Consider the following 18940-nt stretch of genomic DNA (forward strand, 5'->3'; position numbering starts at 1 on the left):
ATCATAGAATCATAGAATCATAGAATATCAGGGTTGGAAGGGACCCCAGAAGGTCATCTAGTCCAACCCCCTGCTCAAAGCAGGACCAAGTCCCAGTTAAATCATCCTAGCCAGGGCTTTGTCAAGCCTGACCTTAAAAACCTCTAAGGAAGGAGATTCTACCACCTCCCTAGGTAACGCATTCCAGTGTTTCACCACCCTCTTAGTGAAAAAGTTTTTCCTAATATCCAATCTAAACCTCCCCCATTGCAACTTGAGACCATTACTCCTCGTTCTGTCATCTGCTACCATTGAAAACAGTCTAGAGCCATCCTCTTTGAAACCCCCTTTCAGGTAGTTGAAAGCAGCCATCAAATCCCCCCTCATTCTTCTCTTCTGCAGACTAAACAATCCCAGCTCCCTCAGCCTCTCCTCATAAGTCATGTGCTCTAGACCCCTAATCATTTTTGTTGCCCTTCGCTGTACTCTTTCCAATTTATCCACATCCTTCTTGTAGTGTGGGGCCCAAAACTGGACACAGTACTCCAGATGAGGCCTCACCAGTGTCGAATAGAGGGGAACGATCACGTCCCTCGATCTGCTCGCTATGCCCCTACTTATACATCCCAAAATGCCATTGGCCTTCTTGGCAACAAGGGCACACTGCTGACTCATATCCAGCTTCTCGTCCACTGTCACCCCTAGGTCCTTTTCCGCAGAACTGCTGCCGAGCCATTCGGTCCCTAGTCTGTAGCGGTGCATTGGATTCTTCCATCCTAAGTGCAGGACCCTGCACTTATCCTTATTGAACCTCATTAGATTTCTTTTGGCCCAATCCTCCAATTTGTCTAGGTCCTTCTGTATCCTATCCCTCCCCTCCAGCGTATCTACCACTCCTCCCAGTTTAGTATCATCCGCAAATTTGCTGAGAGTGCAATCCACACCATCCTCCAGATCATTTATGAAGATATTGAACAAAACGGGCCCCAGGACCGACCCCTGGGGCACTCCACTTGACACCGGCTGCCAACTAGACATGGAGCCATTGATCACTACCCGTTGAGCCCGACAATCTAGCCAGCTTTCTACCCACCTTATAGTGCATTCATCCGGCCCATACTTCCTTAACTTGCTGACAAGAATGCTGTGGGAGACCGTGTCAAAAGCTTTGCTAAAGTCAAGAAACAATACATCCACTGCTTTCCCTTCATCCACAGAACCAGTAATCTCATCATAAAAGGCGATTAGATTAGTCAGGCATGACCTTCCCTTGGTGAATCCATGCTGACTGTTCCTGATCACTTTCCTCTCCTCTAAGTGCTTCAGGATTGATTCTTTGAGGACCTGCTCCATGATTTTTCCAGGGACTGAGGTGAGGCTGACTGGCCTGTAGTTCCCAGGATCCTCCTTCTTCCCTTTTTTAAAGATGGGCACTACATTAGCCTTTTTCCAGTCATCCGGGACTTCCCCCGTTCGCCACGAGTTTTCAAAGATAATGGCCAAGGGCTCTGCAATCACAGCCGCCAATTCCTTCAGCACTCTCGGATGCAATTCGTCCGGCCCCATGGACTTGTGCACGTCCAGCTTTTCTAAATAGTCCCTAACCACCTCTATCTCTACAGAGGGCTGGCCATCTCTTCCCCATTTTGTGATGCCCAGCACAGCAGTCTGGGAGCTGACCTTGTTAGTGAAAACAGAGGCAAAAAAAGCATTGAGTACATTAGCTTTTTCCACATCCTCTGTCACTAGCTTGCCTCCCTCATTCAGTAAGGGGCCCACACTTTCCTTGGCTTTCTTCTTGTTGCCAACATACCTGAAGAAACCCTTCTTGTTACTCTTGACATCTCTTGCTAGCTGCAGCTCCAGGTGCGATTTGGCCCTCCTGATATCTTTCCTACATGCCCGAGCAATATTTTTATACTCTTCCCTGGTCATATGTCCAACCTTCCACTTCTTGTAAGCTTCTTTTTTATGTTTAAGATCCGCTAGGATTTCACCATTAAGCCAAGCTGGTCGCCTGCCATATTTACTATTCTTTCGACTCATCGGGATGGTTTGTCCCTGTAACCTCAACAGGGATTCCTTGAAATACAGCCAGCTCTCCTGGACTCCCTTCCCTTTCATGTTAGTCCCCCAGGGGATCCTGGCCATCTGTTCCCTGAGGGAGTCAAAGTCTGCTTTCCTGAAGTCCAGGGTCCGTATCCTGCTGCTTACCTTTCTTCCCTGCGTCAGGATCCTGAACTCAACCAACTCATGGTCACTGCCTCCCAGATTCCCATCCACTTTTGCTTCCCCCACTAATTCTACCCGGTTTGTGAGCAGCAGGTCAAGAAAAGCGCTCCCCCTAGTTGGCTCCCCTAGCACTTGCACCAGGAAATTGTCCCCTACGCTTTCCAAAAACTTCCTGGATTGTCTATGCACCGCTGTATTGCTCTCCCAGCAGATATCAGGAAAATTAAAGTCACCCATGAGAATCAGGGCATGCGATCTAGTAGCTTCCGTGAGTTGCCGGAAGAAAGCCTCATCCACCTCATCCCCCTGGTCCGGTGGTCTATAGCAGACTCCCACCATGACATCACTCTTGTTGCACACACTTCTAAACTTAATCCAGAGACACTCAGGTTTTTCCACAGTTTCGTACCGGAGCTCTGAGCAGTCATACTGCTCCCTTACATACAGTGCTACTCCCCCACCTTTTCTGCCCTGCCTGTCCTTCCTGAACAGTTTATAACCATCCATGACTGTACTCCAGTCATGTGAGTTATCCCACCAAGTCTCTGTTATTCCAATCACGTCATAATTCCTTGACATCACCAGGACCTCCAGTTCTCCCTGCTTGTTTCCAAGGCTTTGTGCATTTGTATATAAGCACTTGAGATAACCTGTTGATCGCCCCTCATTCCCAGTATGAGGCAGGAGCCCTCCCCTCACAGACATTCCTGCCTGTGGTTCCTCCCGGTATCCCGCTTTCCCACTTACCTCAGGGCTTTGGTCTCCTTCCCCCGGTGAACCTAGTTTAAAGCCCTCCTCACTAGGTTAGCCAGCCTGCTGGCAAAGATGTTCTTCCCTCTCTTCGTAAGATGGAGCCCGTCTCTGCCCAGCACTCCTCCTTCATGGAACACCATCCCATGGTCAAAGAATCCAAAGCCTTCTCTCCGACACCACCTGTGTAGCCATTCGTTGACCTCCACGATTCGACGGTCCCTACCCAGGCCTTTTCCTTCCACGGGGAGGATGGACGAGAACACCACTTGCGCCTCCAACTCCTTTATCCTTTAATCCCAGGCAGTCATATTTCATGTTTATGCAGTGAGTTGGGGTCCTAGATGAGCAGTGTGATTGGGATCCAAACCTGCAACCCTTACTCATACAAATAGTCCTTATGAGAGCAGTTCTCTGGACTACACACATGGGCAAGGATTGCAGGATTGGGCCCTAGAAAAGCAAAGCATACTGTAATTATGTTAGAGACTAACAAATTTATTAGAGCATAAGCTTTCGTGAGCTACAGCTCACTTCATCGGATGCATTTGGTGGAAAAAATGCTCTAATAAATTTGTTAGTCTCTAAGGTGCCACAAGTACTCCTTTTCTTTTTGCGAATACAGACTAACACGGCTGCTACTCTGAAACCTGTAATTATGTTGATGTTGTTATTCACACTTGCAGGTAATTTCAATCTATAGCTTAGCCTGAGTCATCCCATAAAGCTATGCAAGTAATGCGTCTCAGAACACCTTCCACTCAATTATTTAAAATCCAGTTGCTATGGAACTACTGTGGGTGATCAGTTTAAAGAAAATCCAGATGGCCTTTGGTTTTGGGTTCCCACTGCGCTTTGGTTAATTTGGTTTTGCAAGGTATTAGGTTAATTAAAAGCCATGTGTTACATGGGGACAACTACACTTGTGGATTAATAAGTATCCAAGAGTATTCAGCGACTCAGACCTGACAGACATCAAGCTGCTGACAAGTTATTTCACTGAGAAAGGAAGGGAAAGAAAAGAAGTCACGGTGAAATAAAGAGTTTTGCCTTGAATCTTACAGTGACATTTTCAGGAGGCCTCAAGTCCGAATTGCTGGTTGCAGCTTCCTTTACATCTCCTACTGAAGATCACCCATTACTGGAGACGCTGGGAGGACTGTAAGTGGAGAAACACATTGTTGTGTGCTCAGTATATAGATTCCCACAATGCAAAGTAATTCGGGATAGTTCTAGCATATTCCAGTGGTGAACCATGAGAAAAGCTAAAGCTTTCCTTAAGCTCTTCTTTGGAAACTCTCCTGTTAGGAGAAAATCTTTTCCAAGAACCACACTGTGACCCAAGACAAACAGTGCCTTGCCGCAGAAGTGAGTGCTTATGATCATTGTTCTGCAATAGGAGGCATAAAGCAAACCAGCTGATATCTTTGAAGATTCCTTGCCAGCTAGTGGAGTATGTGTAGGAACGAGGGAAGTGCAGTAGCCTCTCTAGAATGCTAAAGAGGCAAAAGCCATCAACATGCAGCACTGCCCCAGCGTGGTGGACGCTGAAGAGAAGGATCAGGGTAAATGGACGCTGCTCCGGAATGTCAGCCAAGCCTTGAAACCCCTGACTCTTTTATCGGTAAGATAAGGGCCACTGGCTCTAAACGCTGACAATGGCTTTCAGACTCCTTTGAAATCTATATCACATTACAGTTTGATCCTGTGTAGTGCTTGTGCCAGCTTCTCACACAATTACATCTGCACCTCCTTCTTTATGTCCCCCCCCCGCCCCCCGTGAATGGTACAACATCCCTGAGCTCATTTGTAAAGCCCCTACTCTGGCCACATTTATGCCCCTCTTAAAAAAAAAACCCAACACTTCTACTGTGCTGATTACAGTGAATAGAGTTGACTTGTATATAAATTGCCTGTTGTTCCCCCTCCCCTCGCCTCTGTCTTGAGATTGTGAGCTCCTGGGGGCAGGGTCGGGAGGGTTTGGAATGTGCCTAGCATAGTGACTGCTACTGGTTGGTTCAGATATGGCTATTTATGAAATGACTGAAAGTGTTCTTGGTTCTGTGGTGCTGCGCCCTATATCTTGAATTAACCCCAAACTACCAAGATGCAGGGCATTTCATGAGGATTATCGACCAGTTTAATTGAGCTGTTTAATGGCCAAGTGCCAATCACCATGAAATGTCCTGAGCTGATGTTTTTGTTTCTATTGAACCTGATCCAAAGCCCACTGAAGTCAGTACAAAGACTCCTAGTGATTTCTGTGGACTTTGCATCAAGCCCTTTCCAAGCAGAAAAAGGAAATAGGGATATGGTGGGTCTAGCTGAGTTAGTCCAGGCCATCACAATTGCCTTTTTGGCCAGTGTTAACAAATGTAATTTTAATTTGTACTTACAGGGCATTTTGAAAAAATTAATATCCAGTATGTTAGCTAGTCAAATCATTTATTTATTTGTTGTAGTACAGTAGCATACAATAGAAGAGAAGTATAAAACTATACTTCATGATATTGGGCTATGTATTTATCTCTGGTGTCTGGTGACATAATGCGCCACAAAACTCGGCTGCTTAGTACTGACCCCCAGAACGCAGGTATAAAATATTTTCTTTGGGGGGTATAATGTAATTTTTATTGTACTTTTGAGTATTCTCTGGCAATTAGGGGCTTAGAATAGGAGACCTGGGTTCTGTCCACTGTGGTTTGACCAACTATAAAATGAGGATAATACTGTCAACTATTGTAAAATGCTTTGAGATCCTCCACTTAAAGAAGTTAAAGTATAAATGCTAAAGTATACAATTTAAGCTGATATATAATTGAACAATATGTTATTTACTTTACCCATATGTTTTTTCTTTCCTCTTCTACCAATTTTTCGATTGGTTCTAAAGATAAGGTATCTATTTTTGATTCTCTAAGCATATAATTATTTTCCTTATTTATCAGGTACTTCTGAAGACATTTTGAGCCAAATTATAAGATTATTTTTTTAAATAGTAACAGCCAGAGCCTCAGTTGATATAAACTGGAATGCCTTCATAGACATCAATTGGTTTACAGATTCATATAACCCTTTTCATTAGAGGATCTCAAAGCACGTTGCAACAGTAAACAAATATTGTTGTTGTTATTATTATTAATTCAATACCGCTTTACTGATTGACACCAGCTGAGAATCTGACTCTAATTTTTCAAAGAGTTACAGGGAATCAAAGCCAACGTTCATCGAAGCCACCTGCATTTGAGTGGCTACATCCACTCATTTGCAGTGTTACTCACCCTGTGTAACGAAGAGGCTGAATGTACGAAATTGTCTTGAGTAACAATCAAGTTGGTGGCACTGCAGTGTAACATACAAGGCTGTAAAGAGCTGTTTATGTATTAGGCAATGTCGTCAGTGCTAAGACACTCCTGCATTTGGGGGCTCTGTCACACTTTCGCACAGCCCAGTTGAGCCTCCCGCACCAAGCTGGTTTGAGAGCAGGAGTTGTAGCAGCATGTCTCAGCCACTAGGGTCGATGTGGGGCCTCCTCTGTAGGCAGCCAGGTCTGTCTCTGCTCTCTCTAGTCCCCCTGCTGGTGCCAGAGCGACATAGAGCCCTAGGAGAAGGGGCTCTGCTAATAGAAAAGGCAAAGCAAGAATATGAGGAGCCAAATTAGGGTGACCAGACAGTAAATGTGAAAAGTCGGGAGGGGAGGGGAAGAGTGGGGGAAGCTTTCAACAATCCCCAGGCTCTGGCTCCCCCTGCTGAGGAAGTCCCCATCCCAAATCAAGAGTGTGGCATGCTGACAAGGCAGTGTGTGTAGGGAAACTTGCTCGGGGCTTCATCACCAGGTCTATCAATCTTGGATGAAGCCTTTCACAAACTCTAAATCCATACTGTAACGTTTCACTCCATATTCTTTAGGAAAATATGCTTATGGTATGAATATGACATAACTGAGGTATACTTTATGGAAGATGGGTCTTGTAAGGTATCATTGGAAATATTATAATTTACTGAATGTGATTATCCAAATTGTATGCATGTATCATTTTTGTATCTAAAGTTAGAAATATGGACTATGTAACAATTACAACTAGGTGTGTATTGAGAAGACACCCCCCCGCCCCAGACGACAGGCCATAAAATTTGATGAACCATCAGGAAGGAACAACAAAACCAGGAAGATACTAATCCCTCTTCAGGGAGGTATCCAGGGACATAACTGTGACACTACTAGGTCAGGTAGTCTTGTCACCTGATACTAAACATTACCTGGGACTTCTTTAACTTTCCACTGGAACAGAAGGGAGGATCTAGTTTGGGAAACAAAGGATTCCCACCTTATGTAAATCCTATTTAAGGGTGGGGAGGAAAGCAAACGGGACTCCTCTTCTCCATGACCTGTCTGCCCAAGAAGAAAGACTACTAAAGCCACCTGAAGGGAAGGCAATGGAGGAGTCCAGACTGAAACAGGAGTCCAGTCTGAAAAGGAATATAACTGGAACTCTGAACCACAGAAACTTTGCAACCTGCCTAAAATAACATTTAGGTTGAGAATTTACATTTTTGTAACCTGTTTCTTAAGTATATTGAGCTTAGCTTGCATATTTTGCTTTATTTGGTCAGTAATCTGCTTTGTTCTGTTATCTCTTATATTCACTTAAAATTTGCCTTTTGTAGTTGATAAACTTATTTATTGTTTATAATATAACCCAGTTTATGAAATTTCTAATTCAGGCACAACTTCTTGTCCCCCCCATCTCCCTCCACATTGAGGGAAGTGGTGAATTTCATAAAACCTTTGGGTTTGTACTCCTAAAAGGGGTGTGCACATGAGTGCTGGGGGAGCCCTCTCTCACAGAGCTGACTCCAGTCTGTGTCTGCAGCAGGGTGTGGCCCTACCTGTGTGTGTGTGCTGCAAGAGGCCGGAGATCCTAATCCAGCAAAGCAGTAAGAAGGAACCCAGACTGATTGAGCAGGGGAAGCTCAGTTAAACCCCAGCACATCAGGTGGCATCCCAAAAGCGGGGTCCAACCTGTCACACATACATTTTAAAAAAAGCTGAAATATACATTTATATGCAAATAAGATGCAAATAAGGAAATTTGCTCAATAATTAATGTGCATAAATGCTATACATGGAGATGCATAAAACTTGGTAGATATGGAAAGCAGAGTTTAAAGTAGTTGACTATTTAATAACAAGATAGTGTATTTTAATTATAACTTGCATATGGCTGTATAATCCAGGGATAGTACCATGCTGTTAGAGAGCTTATTCCTTCACTCTCTCACTTCCCTGGTCCTTCTCTCATGAACAGAGAGCAACAATACCCAAAGTCCGAAGGTGCAAACAATTCGATGTTTATTGGGGTGAACTTCCAGTAAGCTTAAATCCAAGTTCCTTTTTCCTTATTTTCGAATCCCAACTTACTTTCTGTTTGCCCCTAATTTATATAGTAATATTCTTAGCTATACCTTAACCAATCATTCTACTGAAATTTACCTAACCCAACCTAACATATTGTAACATGATTAGCTAACCAATTATATCCCACCACCTTAATTAGTTTACACCCAGCAAAATTAATTATACAGCAGACAGAAATAATCACAGAACCAGAGACCATGCAAATAAACAATAGGAAAGTGGGAACTATAATGACAAAACAATACAGAAGTGAGGATTTCACAACTACATCTATAAAGACATAAGGGTTTCCCAGCTGTGTCTATTGATAAGTGAGTTCTTACCAGACAGAAAACTATCAACCTAAATTTCCTTTTACATCTTCTAGGCTTTTCCCTTTCTCTGGAGGTGATAGATCGGATCCCCTTCCTAACAGCCCCAGATTGACTCGTTTGGAATGTGAGGAGGTGATCGGTCGCATCCCAGCTTTTGGCTGCCTCTGCTGCTTAGCCGAAGGCCTTGGCCTAAGAACAGGGCCTCAGCCTGTCACAGTGAGAGAAGGCCCTTACACAGATTCTTTCTTGAATACCTCTATTACTAGCTAAATGATAAACATATACCTACATTCTTAAAGTACAGGCCTTTACAGGTAGGCCTGAATATCTATATCCTAACACATGCTATTGTACTAAACAGTAAGGTTGCCATTGCCAGAGCTGGCCTAGAATTTTCAAAGCTTGCTCAGGAAAAACTCCCTGAAAACATCGAGAGTTTACTTAAGTTACTGGCCTGCATGATGACTTTAATAGTCAGTATTTAGGCAAAAGGCAGCATAGTACAGTGCCTGATTGTGTGCTAATACAATAAGCTAGCACAGTAGGGGTATCGGTGTTGCCAACTCTCACCATCTTATTGTAAGTCCTGGAATATTTGTGGTTTCTCTGAAGGCCGTGGCTGCTGGAAGCAAGAGATTACCTGAGAACCTCAGGTTCGTTTAGAAAAGAGCATGCATCTAGCCTGCATGGTTGAGGAGAACAGAGCAAAAGGGTAAAGCAAGTTCACCTGAAGGGCTGAGAAACCAGAAGGCCAAGAAGATGAGTCTAACATTTATTATTTTAAAAAATCTCATGGTTTTTTGTGGCCTGACTCATGATTTTGGAACACTCAGGGTTGGCAAGAGTTGGGTGCAGAGTGGAGAAGTATTGGGAGTGGAGAAAGCTGCATGACCTGCGATCCCCACCTCAAAAGCATTACCATGCCGTGGATTGGGTGGCGTATTGAAGATGTTGCCTTCCCTCCCTGATGCCGCAGCAGCTCCCAGGATAGCAGTCCATGGAGGTAGAGACAGCAGGTGCAAACAACAAGAGTGCACACATCTCCGCCTAGAGCCATAGATGGACAATCCCCAACCTAAACAGCCTGTAGCCTTCTGGTGGTTTGGGGGAGCTTAAATGTAAAATTGCATTAAAAATAGAAAGGAAAAACATACATAGAACAGAAAAAAACGAGATCGTAGGGATGAAGAGGAAGAGAGTGAGAGAGAATAAAGGGCTGGAAGAAAGGAGAAGAAGCAAGAAGAGATGGTAGCAATTGACCCAAGGCCTGGGGGACAGCCATCTAGCAGTCTGTTGCAAAAGGTGGAGGTTCCGCCTTCAAATGGTTGGGAACCACTAATGTAAGTGCATCACCTAAGTCAATTTCTGGATGTAGGTTTCATAAAATCAAAGAAATGTAGGGCTGGAAGGTATCTCAAGAGGTCATCTAGTCCAAGAGGACCATATGGCCCTCAAAGCGTTAATCATCCTCTCCAGTCCTATTGAGTAGACAACCAGAGTGATGTATGTTTAGCAATGTTTTATATTCCTTGTTAATTGGCTATAAAAGAAATTGCTGCAGAAAGTGCAGAGTGCCCTTAACTCCCTTTGCCGGCCGTGGAATTGGAGGAGGCTCAGCACCTCCCGGGATCGGGTTTAACGGCAGGAAAGAATTTCATGTTTTCATTGAAGGTTGGTTCCTCCTTCTTTGAGGACAATGGTGAACACCTCATGCAGAGGATCAATTTAAAACCCGTGTAGGAAATGTGGGGTCACATTAGTGGCCTGATCCGACAGTTCTTACTCAGGCAAAGTTCCCATTGGCTGCAGTAGGGAATGCAGGATGATATGTCTAAAGCCTGCTTTCTAGTCACAGTGTCATGCTTGCATTGCAGTCACTTTTGCTTGGGCTGAGAATAAGCTGTTCTGTGAAGGTGAGACTGAGCTGGAAGCAGAAGTCAGACTGCTGCACATGCAGAGATAACAACCTGTTGTCTGCAGACAGTACACAGGCACTGCCCTCCATTCCAGGTTCCCTTCAGTGTCAGCTATACGTTGGACTAGCCAAAGACATTCACGGCTCAGCGGCAAAATAAACAATCTTTCCCCTGTCTGCAGTTTACTGTCATGTGAGAACGGGCACAGCGCAAGATTCTGGCCCTCAGCACCTTTCCCTGGGCCCCTCTGCGGATTCAGACCTACCCGTTGCACAGAGGAAAGGCTGGGTTTGGTCCGACCCCTCTGTTAATCTTTTTGCACTGGCTTAGGCAGTACTCTATATGCATAACCTGCTGATGGGACCGTTTGTCAACACATTTGATTCTGATGTGGGAGGGTTTCAGGTTCAAATCAGACTGAACCTTTGTCTCTTGTTGGTTTTCTTTTAATGTCCCTCCCATGGCCACCTTCTGCCTGTGATGTTGTTTTAAAATATATTGTATTGAAAAAGGAGCAGACTAGATTTTACACGTGTGAAATGGTTTCCCATGAGTAGCTGTCTGATTAGCAGCAGGTCAGTTTGCCAAAACTGGATGAGAGAGTTAGCATACATTGTAGTGCTAGGGCCTCGTTGCCTCACACTAGCTTTATGATCCGCCTATGAGGAAGAGGTAGCAGTGTTTCCTAGTGGGTAGAGCACTGGACTGGGACTCAGGAGACTTGAGCTTTATTCCCAGCTCTGCACTGGCCTGCTGGCAAGTCACTTCCCCCCGTGTCTCAGTTTCCACATCTGTAAAATGGTGACAATGATACTCTACCCTCCTTTTGTGAAGTGATGAAAACCTACTGATGAAAAGCATTATGGAGTTGGGTATTGTATGGACTGCAAAGGAGGTCACTTGCACTCACACCAGTGTTTTTGAAGTAAAACATTCAGAAATGACTCTATCCGGGAATGTTTAGTCCTCCCTGCAGTGCTGTGTTCTTCAGCTCATCTTCACTGACAACATGCCTTTCCTCTGTTTTGTTTCAGGGGGATTATGTATGGATGGACCTCAAAACCGGTCGGGAATTCGACGTTCCTATCGGAGCCGTGGTCAAACTTTGTGACTCTGGGCAGATCCAGGTGGTGGACGATGAAGGCAATGTATGTATGAAGGAGAAGAGGATTGTGATTATGTGTCCTTTGTATTTGTGTCAGATGTAGGGGCCCCAAATAGAATTAAGCACTGGGTGCTGTACAGATGCACAGTATGATCCAAAACCCATTGAAATCAATAGGATTCTTTCCATGACTCCCATAGACTTTGGATCGGGACCACACAACATGAGATAATCCCAGCCCCCAAGGACATAGGTGGCAGACAAGATACAGGGAGCATGTGTAACAAACAAAACGAGGGAAAGGGGGCAGGGAGAGTAACTCTGACAAGGGAGACCGTAACAAGACAGTGCAGTAACACAAAGTAGCTAGTGAACAACTTGTCTATTTCAGACCCAATTAAAGGAGTTTATTTAAGCCTTTTCCTAACTTTCCAATTTATTTTATTGGAGAGGAGGGATAGTCCAGGGATTAGGGTGCTAGCCTGGGACTTGGGAGACCTGGTTCAATTCCCTGCTCTGCCACAGATTTCTGTATGACCTTGGCAAGTCCCTTACCCTTTCTGTGCCTCAATTTCCCATCTGTAAAATGAGGGTAATAGCACTGTCACACTTCAGGGCAAATGCACCTGTATTGGCCCCTCTGTGGTCCAGCAAGGATATCCACTCTAGGCTACCGACTCCTCAGCCATCACATCTCTCAGGTAGAGGCCTACATCTCTCTCCCTACTGACCAGGTTTTTTCCAGGCTGCACAGTTCCCGGCCTATACTGTGATAGACTGCCTAAACAGCCAGCGTCTGAGCTTTGCTTTCTCTCCAAAGGCTATGAACAGCTTCAGTTGCTAGCAGTTACAAGTTATCACATAGCCCTTGCTAAGCAAGCACATGTATTCTTAAGGTGAAAGCATTACAAAGAAAATATTAAAAATCAAAGAATCTACACTCATTCTAATAGGCTTAAGCTTACCAGAAATCACCCCCCTCCATCAGGGGCTTTGGCAGAAGTCACACATTGAGAGCCCACCGATGGGGTTTCCTGTGGCTACAGACTCAGAGCTAAGGTTGTTATGAACAAGTGCCTTTGATCTTCAGATTCCAGGATCAGATAATCAGCCAACAGTGGTCCCCTCCTCCAGGTGTAGCTTCAAAAGGCTGGGTTTTTTGAATAACTGGAGGTGGGAATTTGCCTTCACCTCCCCATGGAGATTCCCCAGGCAGACAGTTGATACTGTTTGTCCCAGAAGACCATCCTTGTCTGGCACCTTGTTCACTGTAGTCTTTTGAAATTCATAACATGGCCCAGGGTTCCCATCCTGTCTCCCCACTTGAAGTTACATGCAATCCCAGCCCACAATAATTAAGGCTAAGATTTTGTCAGGGATATTTTTAGTAAAAGTCAGGGACAGGTCACGGGCAATTAACAAAAATTCATGGAAGCCTGTGACCTGTCCCTGACTTTCACTAAATATATCCCTGGCAAAATGGGGAGGCGGGTTCAGCTCAGCACCCGTTGCTGCTGGGGCTCCAGGGGCTCCCTGCCACTGCAGTGAGTGGGAGCTCCAGGGTCGCACCTGCACAGCGGCTGAGCAGCTCTGGTTCTGGCGGTGGTGGGGGTGCCGCCCACAGCAGCAGGGAGCGCCAGGGGGTTCCCCACCACCTGCAGCAAGCGGGAGCTCTGGGGTTGCCCACAGGAGATGGGCTTCTGCGGGGTCCCCTCACCTGCCATGGTGGCTGGGAGTCTCCCTGCCAGGGTGGGAGCTGGGAGCAGTGCAGAGACACTGGGGAGCTCCAGCCCTGGGCCAGAAAACCTCACCGAGGTCAATGGAAGTCCTGGATCCCATGACTTAATCGGAGCCTTAACAATAATACATAAGCCTTGCATTTAATACAATGGACTCTAAAGAGATTTAAACTTAGTACAATGAGGTTTTCCAAGGATACTGCAAGAAATTGCTGTATCTGTCACACGCACCGCTCTGCCTCACAGGGGGAGGAGGGTTGAGAGGATAAATAAGGTCAGAAGGGACCGTTCTGATCATCTAGTCCGACCTCCTGCACAACGCAGGCCACAGAATCTCACCCAGCCACTCCTACGAAAAACCTCACCTATGTCTGAGCTATTGAAGTCCTCAAATCGTGGTTTAAAGACTTCAAGGAGCAGAGAAGCCTCCCTCAAGTGACCCGTACCACATGCTACAGAGGAAGGCGAAAAACCTCCAGGGCCTCTTCCAATCTGCCCTGTAGGAAAATTCCTTCCTGACCCCAAATATGGCGATCAGCTAAACCCTGAGCATATGGGCAAGATTCACCAGCCAGATACTACAGAAAATTCTTTCCTGGGTAACTCAGATCCCATCCATCTAATATCCCATCTCAGGGGATTAGGCCTATTTACCCTGAATATTTAAAGATCAATTAATTACCAAAATCACATTATCCCATCATACCATCTCCTCCATAAACTTATTGAGTAGAATCTTAAAGCCAGATAGATCTTTTGCCCCCACTGCTTCCCTTGGAAGGCTATTCCAAAACTTCACTCCTCTGATGGTTAGAAACCTTTGTCTAATTTCAAGTCTAAACTTCCTGGTGGCGGGACCCCGCAGCAGCCCATCTCCAATACATCCATGATTGTGAGGTTAGACATGATAGTGATGGGTGGGGGGGAGCTGTGACAGGGGCTTGTCCTGCTCCTGTTTCTTTTCCAGCCACAAACCAACCACTCAGAGAAAATGCTTTGTGCTGTTTATTTATACTATTCTTTCCTACTGCCTTTCCAAACCTTTGCAGCTCTGTATTTATCATAACATACAATCCTTAGCTCACGCAGCCAAGGAGAGGGAAAGACAGAGGGTCTCTTCCCCTGAGCAATCTCCTCTTTCTCTGAGAAGCCTGTCACTCTCTCACGTCCTTCCTGTGCCTTCTCTACCTCTTGGGTAATGAGCTAATTAGCCTTTGGGGCTCTCCTCAGCCCATCCCAGTCCACCAATTAGGTGCAGCTCTTCCTAATCAGGACTACTCCAGAGCAACTACTTGTGGTTGCAGTCACCAGAGGGCTGCATCAGGTGCTATTTCCCAGCACTCTATCACAAGGCCTAAATAAATACTTTAGATTAGGGTTTTTAGTTACCACTGCTCCTGCTAGTTACTCCTCTTCTCCTATAGGATCCCCACTAACATCTTCCCTAACCTGCTCCTGAGTTCCCACCGAGCCCTTCAAGAAACTGATACAGATGACTGGGGCTGGCTACTGGTTTTTTACCAATAGAGTTGTCAACCCTCCTGGATTGGCTGGGAATCTCCCAGAATCAGCCTCCCTCTCCTATTAAAATCTCCCAGATTGCCTTTAATAGGCCAAAGTCCAGTCAACAACAGTGGGGCTAAGGCAGGCTCCCCACCTGTCCTGGCTCTGTGTGGCTCTTGGAAGTGACCGGCAGATCCCTCTGGTTCCTAGATGCAGGAGGAGGCCAGGGGGTCTCTGTGCCCTGGCTCCGTCCTGAGTGCCAACTCCGCAGCTCCCATTGGCTGGGAAATGCGGCCAACGGGAGCTGTGGAGGTGGTGCCTGCAAGCAGGGTCAGCACGCAGAGCCGCCTAGCCACCCCTGAGCGTAGCAGCCAGCACGATGTGCTGGTCACTTCCGGGAGCTGCCTGAGGTAAGCGCTGCCTGGCTGGAGCCTACACACCTCACACCCTCCTGCACCCCACCCCCTGCCCCAGCCCTGAGGCCCTTCTTGTACCCAAACTCCCTCCCAGAGCCCGCACTCTCTCCTCCACCCCCAGGCTCAGCCCGGAGCCCCCTCCAACTCTCTGAACCCCTCTGCCCCAGCCCAGAGCCCGCACCCCAATCCTCTGCCCCAGCCTGGTGAGAGTGGGGGAGAGTGAGCAATGGGGGGGGATGGAGGGAGCAGGGGCAGGGCTTCGGGGTGGGGCAGGGTGTTTGGGTTTGTGCAATTGGACCGTAGACAACCCGAGTTACAGAACAGCTTTGTAGGTCATGTCATGCAGCACAGCCTCTGAGCAAAGTCTCCATGAGCTCCCGGCTGGATCTGTTTAAAGTGCCCATTTTTGGCTCCAGAGCCAATTAAACCACAGGAATAATTTGCCAAACCTGAAAGGACAAACTTGCTTAAGGTGATATACAAACCTGAAGCTCCAAAACTGCGAGAGCAAGTCAGGGATGAACCGGGCAGCCTGTGAAACCCAGTGGATCTGGCTACCAAGATCAGAAAAGTGGCTGAATGCAGTAATGATTTTTATTGTTTATATTACAGCAGTGCCTAGAGGCCCCCGCTAAGATCAGGCCCCATTGTGCTAGGTGCTGTACAAATAGGATGTCCAGATGGCCTGGTTTTATTGGGACCTTCCTCCCTCCCCCCCATCCTGATTTTTTACACTTGCTTTTTTCACACTTGCTCTCTGGTCACCCTGTGTACAAACGCTGGCTAAGAAATAGTTTCTGCTCCAAAGAGAATAAAGACTAATAGGTTTTCAGGAATCAAAATGCCTCTGCACTCCTCCTCAGAGCAGCTCAAGGAAAGGGTAAATGGAGTTTTGACCCATTCATCTAAATCCCCATTTCATGGACACAGGAATTGTCAGACCGATGGTCCCTCTAGTTTAGTAACCCATTTCCACAACTGACAAGTAATGGATGTTTCAGAGGATGAGCCAAACCCCTCCATCCATCACTAGCAGTGTTGGTGGCTGGTTTATACACAGAAACATGAGGTTCTGTATCCCTTATCATTTTGTTATCCTCGCTAATACTGTAGATATTCTTCTTTTTCATGTAGGGCCTGATTCTTACTTCACTACAGCCCCTTTACACCACTCTGGAAGTGCAAAGGGGGCTTAAAGTGGGCTTAAATTGCACACCCACTTTTAAAGCCCCTTTATACTTTCAGATCAGCGTGAAGGGGTCTGAGACTCCGTGAGAATCAGTTCTATAAATGTCTAATTCCCTTTCTTATCTTTTCTTTGATCCTGCTAAGCCTTTGCCCTCAATAGTGCTTTGGGACAGTGAGTCCCACATGTGAACTGATGATGTTAAAACACAGCTATATCCTGGTCTTGCAGGGATCTGAGAAATCATTACCTTTTCACTATGATCTTTTAAATTTAATGGCTATCATGCACCATGTACTGCATACATCCTTTCATCCTGTCCTTTCCGAATATGTCTCGGATGCATATTGTGGTAGGCTCATTTTTGACCTCTTTCCCCTTTTTCTTTTCAGGAGCATTGGATTTTCCCTCACAATGCCAGCCACATCAAACCCATGCACCCGACCTCTATCCACGGGGTGGAGGACATGATCCGCCTGGGGGATCTGAATGAAGCTGGGATTCTGAGGAACCTGCTCATCCGTTACCGAGAGCACCTTATCTATGTGAGTGCCCACCCGGAGAACGTCATCTCACCCCAGCTTTGTTGTGTTTATTTTCATTTCTATCCTGATCTGGTCCAAGCCCCATGCGTACCTATTCTCTGCCATATCTGCTGCAAAGTTTACATGCTGTTCCTGCAGGACGTGAGATACCATTGCACATGGGGGTTTACTGAATTGGGGAAAGCATATATCTTCTGGATGTTAAGAAAATCTAATTCCTTTTATGTGACCAAATGGGGAGCGCCCCTCACCGCTGGGCTAGTGAATTCAAGTCCCACATGGGAGCCTGGGTTTACACCTGAGAGTGGATCCCGAGTGCAGGGAGTTTCTACAATTATGAGCAATGTGCTTTGGCTGAAGCATTAGACTGAGTTTCTCATTGTCCAAGTGGAACTTACAGATCCCATGGCCCATGTAACAACTAACCATCTCCAGATATTTGCTTGGGCGCCCTTTAAGATCACAACATGTTTAGCTGACCTAACTGAGGATTCCATGCATAGGGGATGTGGTTGAAGAATCCCCACAGTGTGACAGGCTCTGGGAATTAAATAACCTGTGGTGTGACAAGGAAGTTTTCCCACGGTGACCTTGCAATACCTGGTGTGTGCACTTAAGACTTATTCATTCTGAATTCCCTGGTTTCTCTCAGCTGCGGTTTGATTGTTACGATATTTTTCTTAGAACTCTTAAGTTCCTGACATGCACACGCCGCCTTAACGCTCCTTTAAGTACTGTTTGACTCAGCAAAGCGACTGTAAAATCAGCATTGTGGATTTGCAGGTTTGTCTCTCGGTGATCTCATACGTGGTATGCTCAATTCCCTAGCTTTGCAAACTCAACCATTTCCTCCTGACGCTGCATTGCTGGTTCTAACACTTCCACAGCCCAGATTCTGCCCTACGTGGCACTTGTGCAGCTGCACTGGTTTTCATTTAGGACATAATGTGGAGGCAAATTGAGTTGCAAAGTTGTTCTGCTATAACATTACAACTCCAAAAGGAAAGAAGTCGGAGAGCAAGGGTCTTGGTTTGTTTTTATCAGAGTTGCGGATTCGCTGGCTGCGGGCTTGCAGGGTCATAAGATGCACAGGTTTGTGCCTGAAATAAAACATACCTGGAGTGCATGCAAGCATGCTATTTGATGTTGCCAAATAGTCAATGTGATCACATGAGAGCGGGGCACTTCAGGATAGCTCTTAAATTGTAAGGCTTGCAGGCACTCAATGGCAGAAGTACATCATTTTGTGCCCTCACCCATGCCTATGCTGCAGTGCAAACTCAGGGCTCAAGCTTAATCTTCCTTCCATATACACACAAATCATGCTAACCCAGGGGCTCAGACCCAGAGTCTTAAGATCCCATGGGGATGAAGTGTTGAAGTTAAACCAGGGTTCAAGCCTGATTGCATTGCAGTGTAGATGCAGCTCCACTGGACTTGTACTCTGGGATCCACTAAAAGTATCCCACAATCCCCCAGACAGACATTCTTTGTCCTCTGGACAGTCAAGTTTGGTGGGCAGTCAAGTTTTCCTATGCTGCACCACGAACAAGGCGTTAGCACGGCCATATTTTGGGAGGACACTAGGAAGTCTGGGACATGGGTGGTTGGACTCGGGCCTGCATAATGCAGTGAGGATACAGGGTTCAACAATTCCTAACCTGGAGTTACAAATGAGTGTAGACGCTTAAACCCTAGGTTAACTAACCCAGGGTGTGCAAACTCAAGTTCTACTAACCTGGGCTTACATTGCAGTGTAGACATACTCTCCAAGGTCTTTTTTGAAACAATTTAAGGATTTCATTTAAAGATGAGTGATTCATAGGCTGGTAGATT

The 18940-nt window shown here is 46.0% G+C and overlaps 1 protein-coding gene across 5 annotated transcripts in view; it reads left to right on the top strand.

Moving 5' to 3' along the window:
* MYO7A (myosin VIIA) overlaps window positions 1-18940 on the top strand; it is a 186193-nt gene that overhangs the window by 66695 nt on the left and 100558 nt on the right. For 2 of the 5 annotated variants that reach the window (XM_043504067.1, XM_043504068.1), the window contains exons 1-3: window positions 3953-4585; window positions 11645-11758; window positions 16952-17104. In XM_043504067.1, coding sequence (XP_043360002.1) covers window positions 4481-4585; window positions 11645-11758; window positions 16952-17104 — 372 coding nt within the window. In that variant the 5' untranslated portion in view covers window positions 3953-4480. Of the gene's footprint in view, window positions 1-3952; window positions 4586-11644; window positions 11759-16951; window positions 17105-18940 lie in introns of those variants that run through there. The other 3 variants (XM_043504070.1, XM_038377727.2, XM_043504069.1) reach the window with 2 other exon arrangements.

The sequence above is a fragment of the Dermochelys coriacea genome, chromosome 1, assembly GCF_009764565.3.
Source record: "Dermochelys coriacea isolate rDerCor1 chromosome 1, rDerCor1.pri.v4, whole genome shotgun sequence".
Classification (NCBI taxonomy): Eukaryota; Metazoa; Chordata; order Testudines; family Dermochelyidae; genus Dermochelys; species Dermochelys coriacea.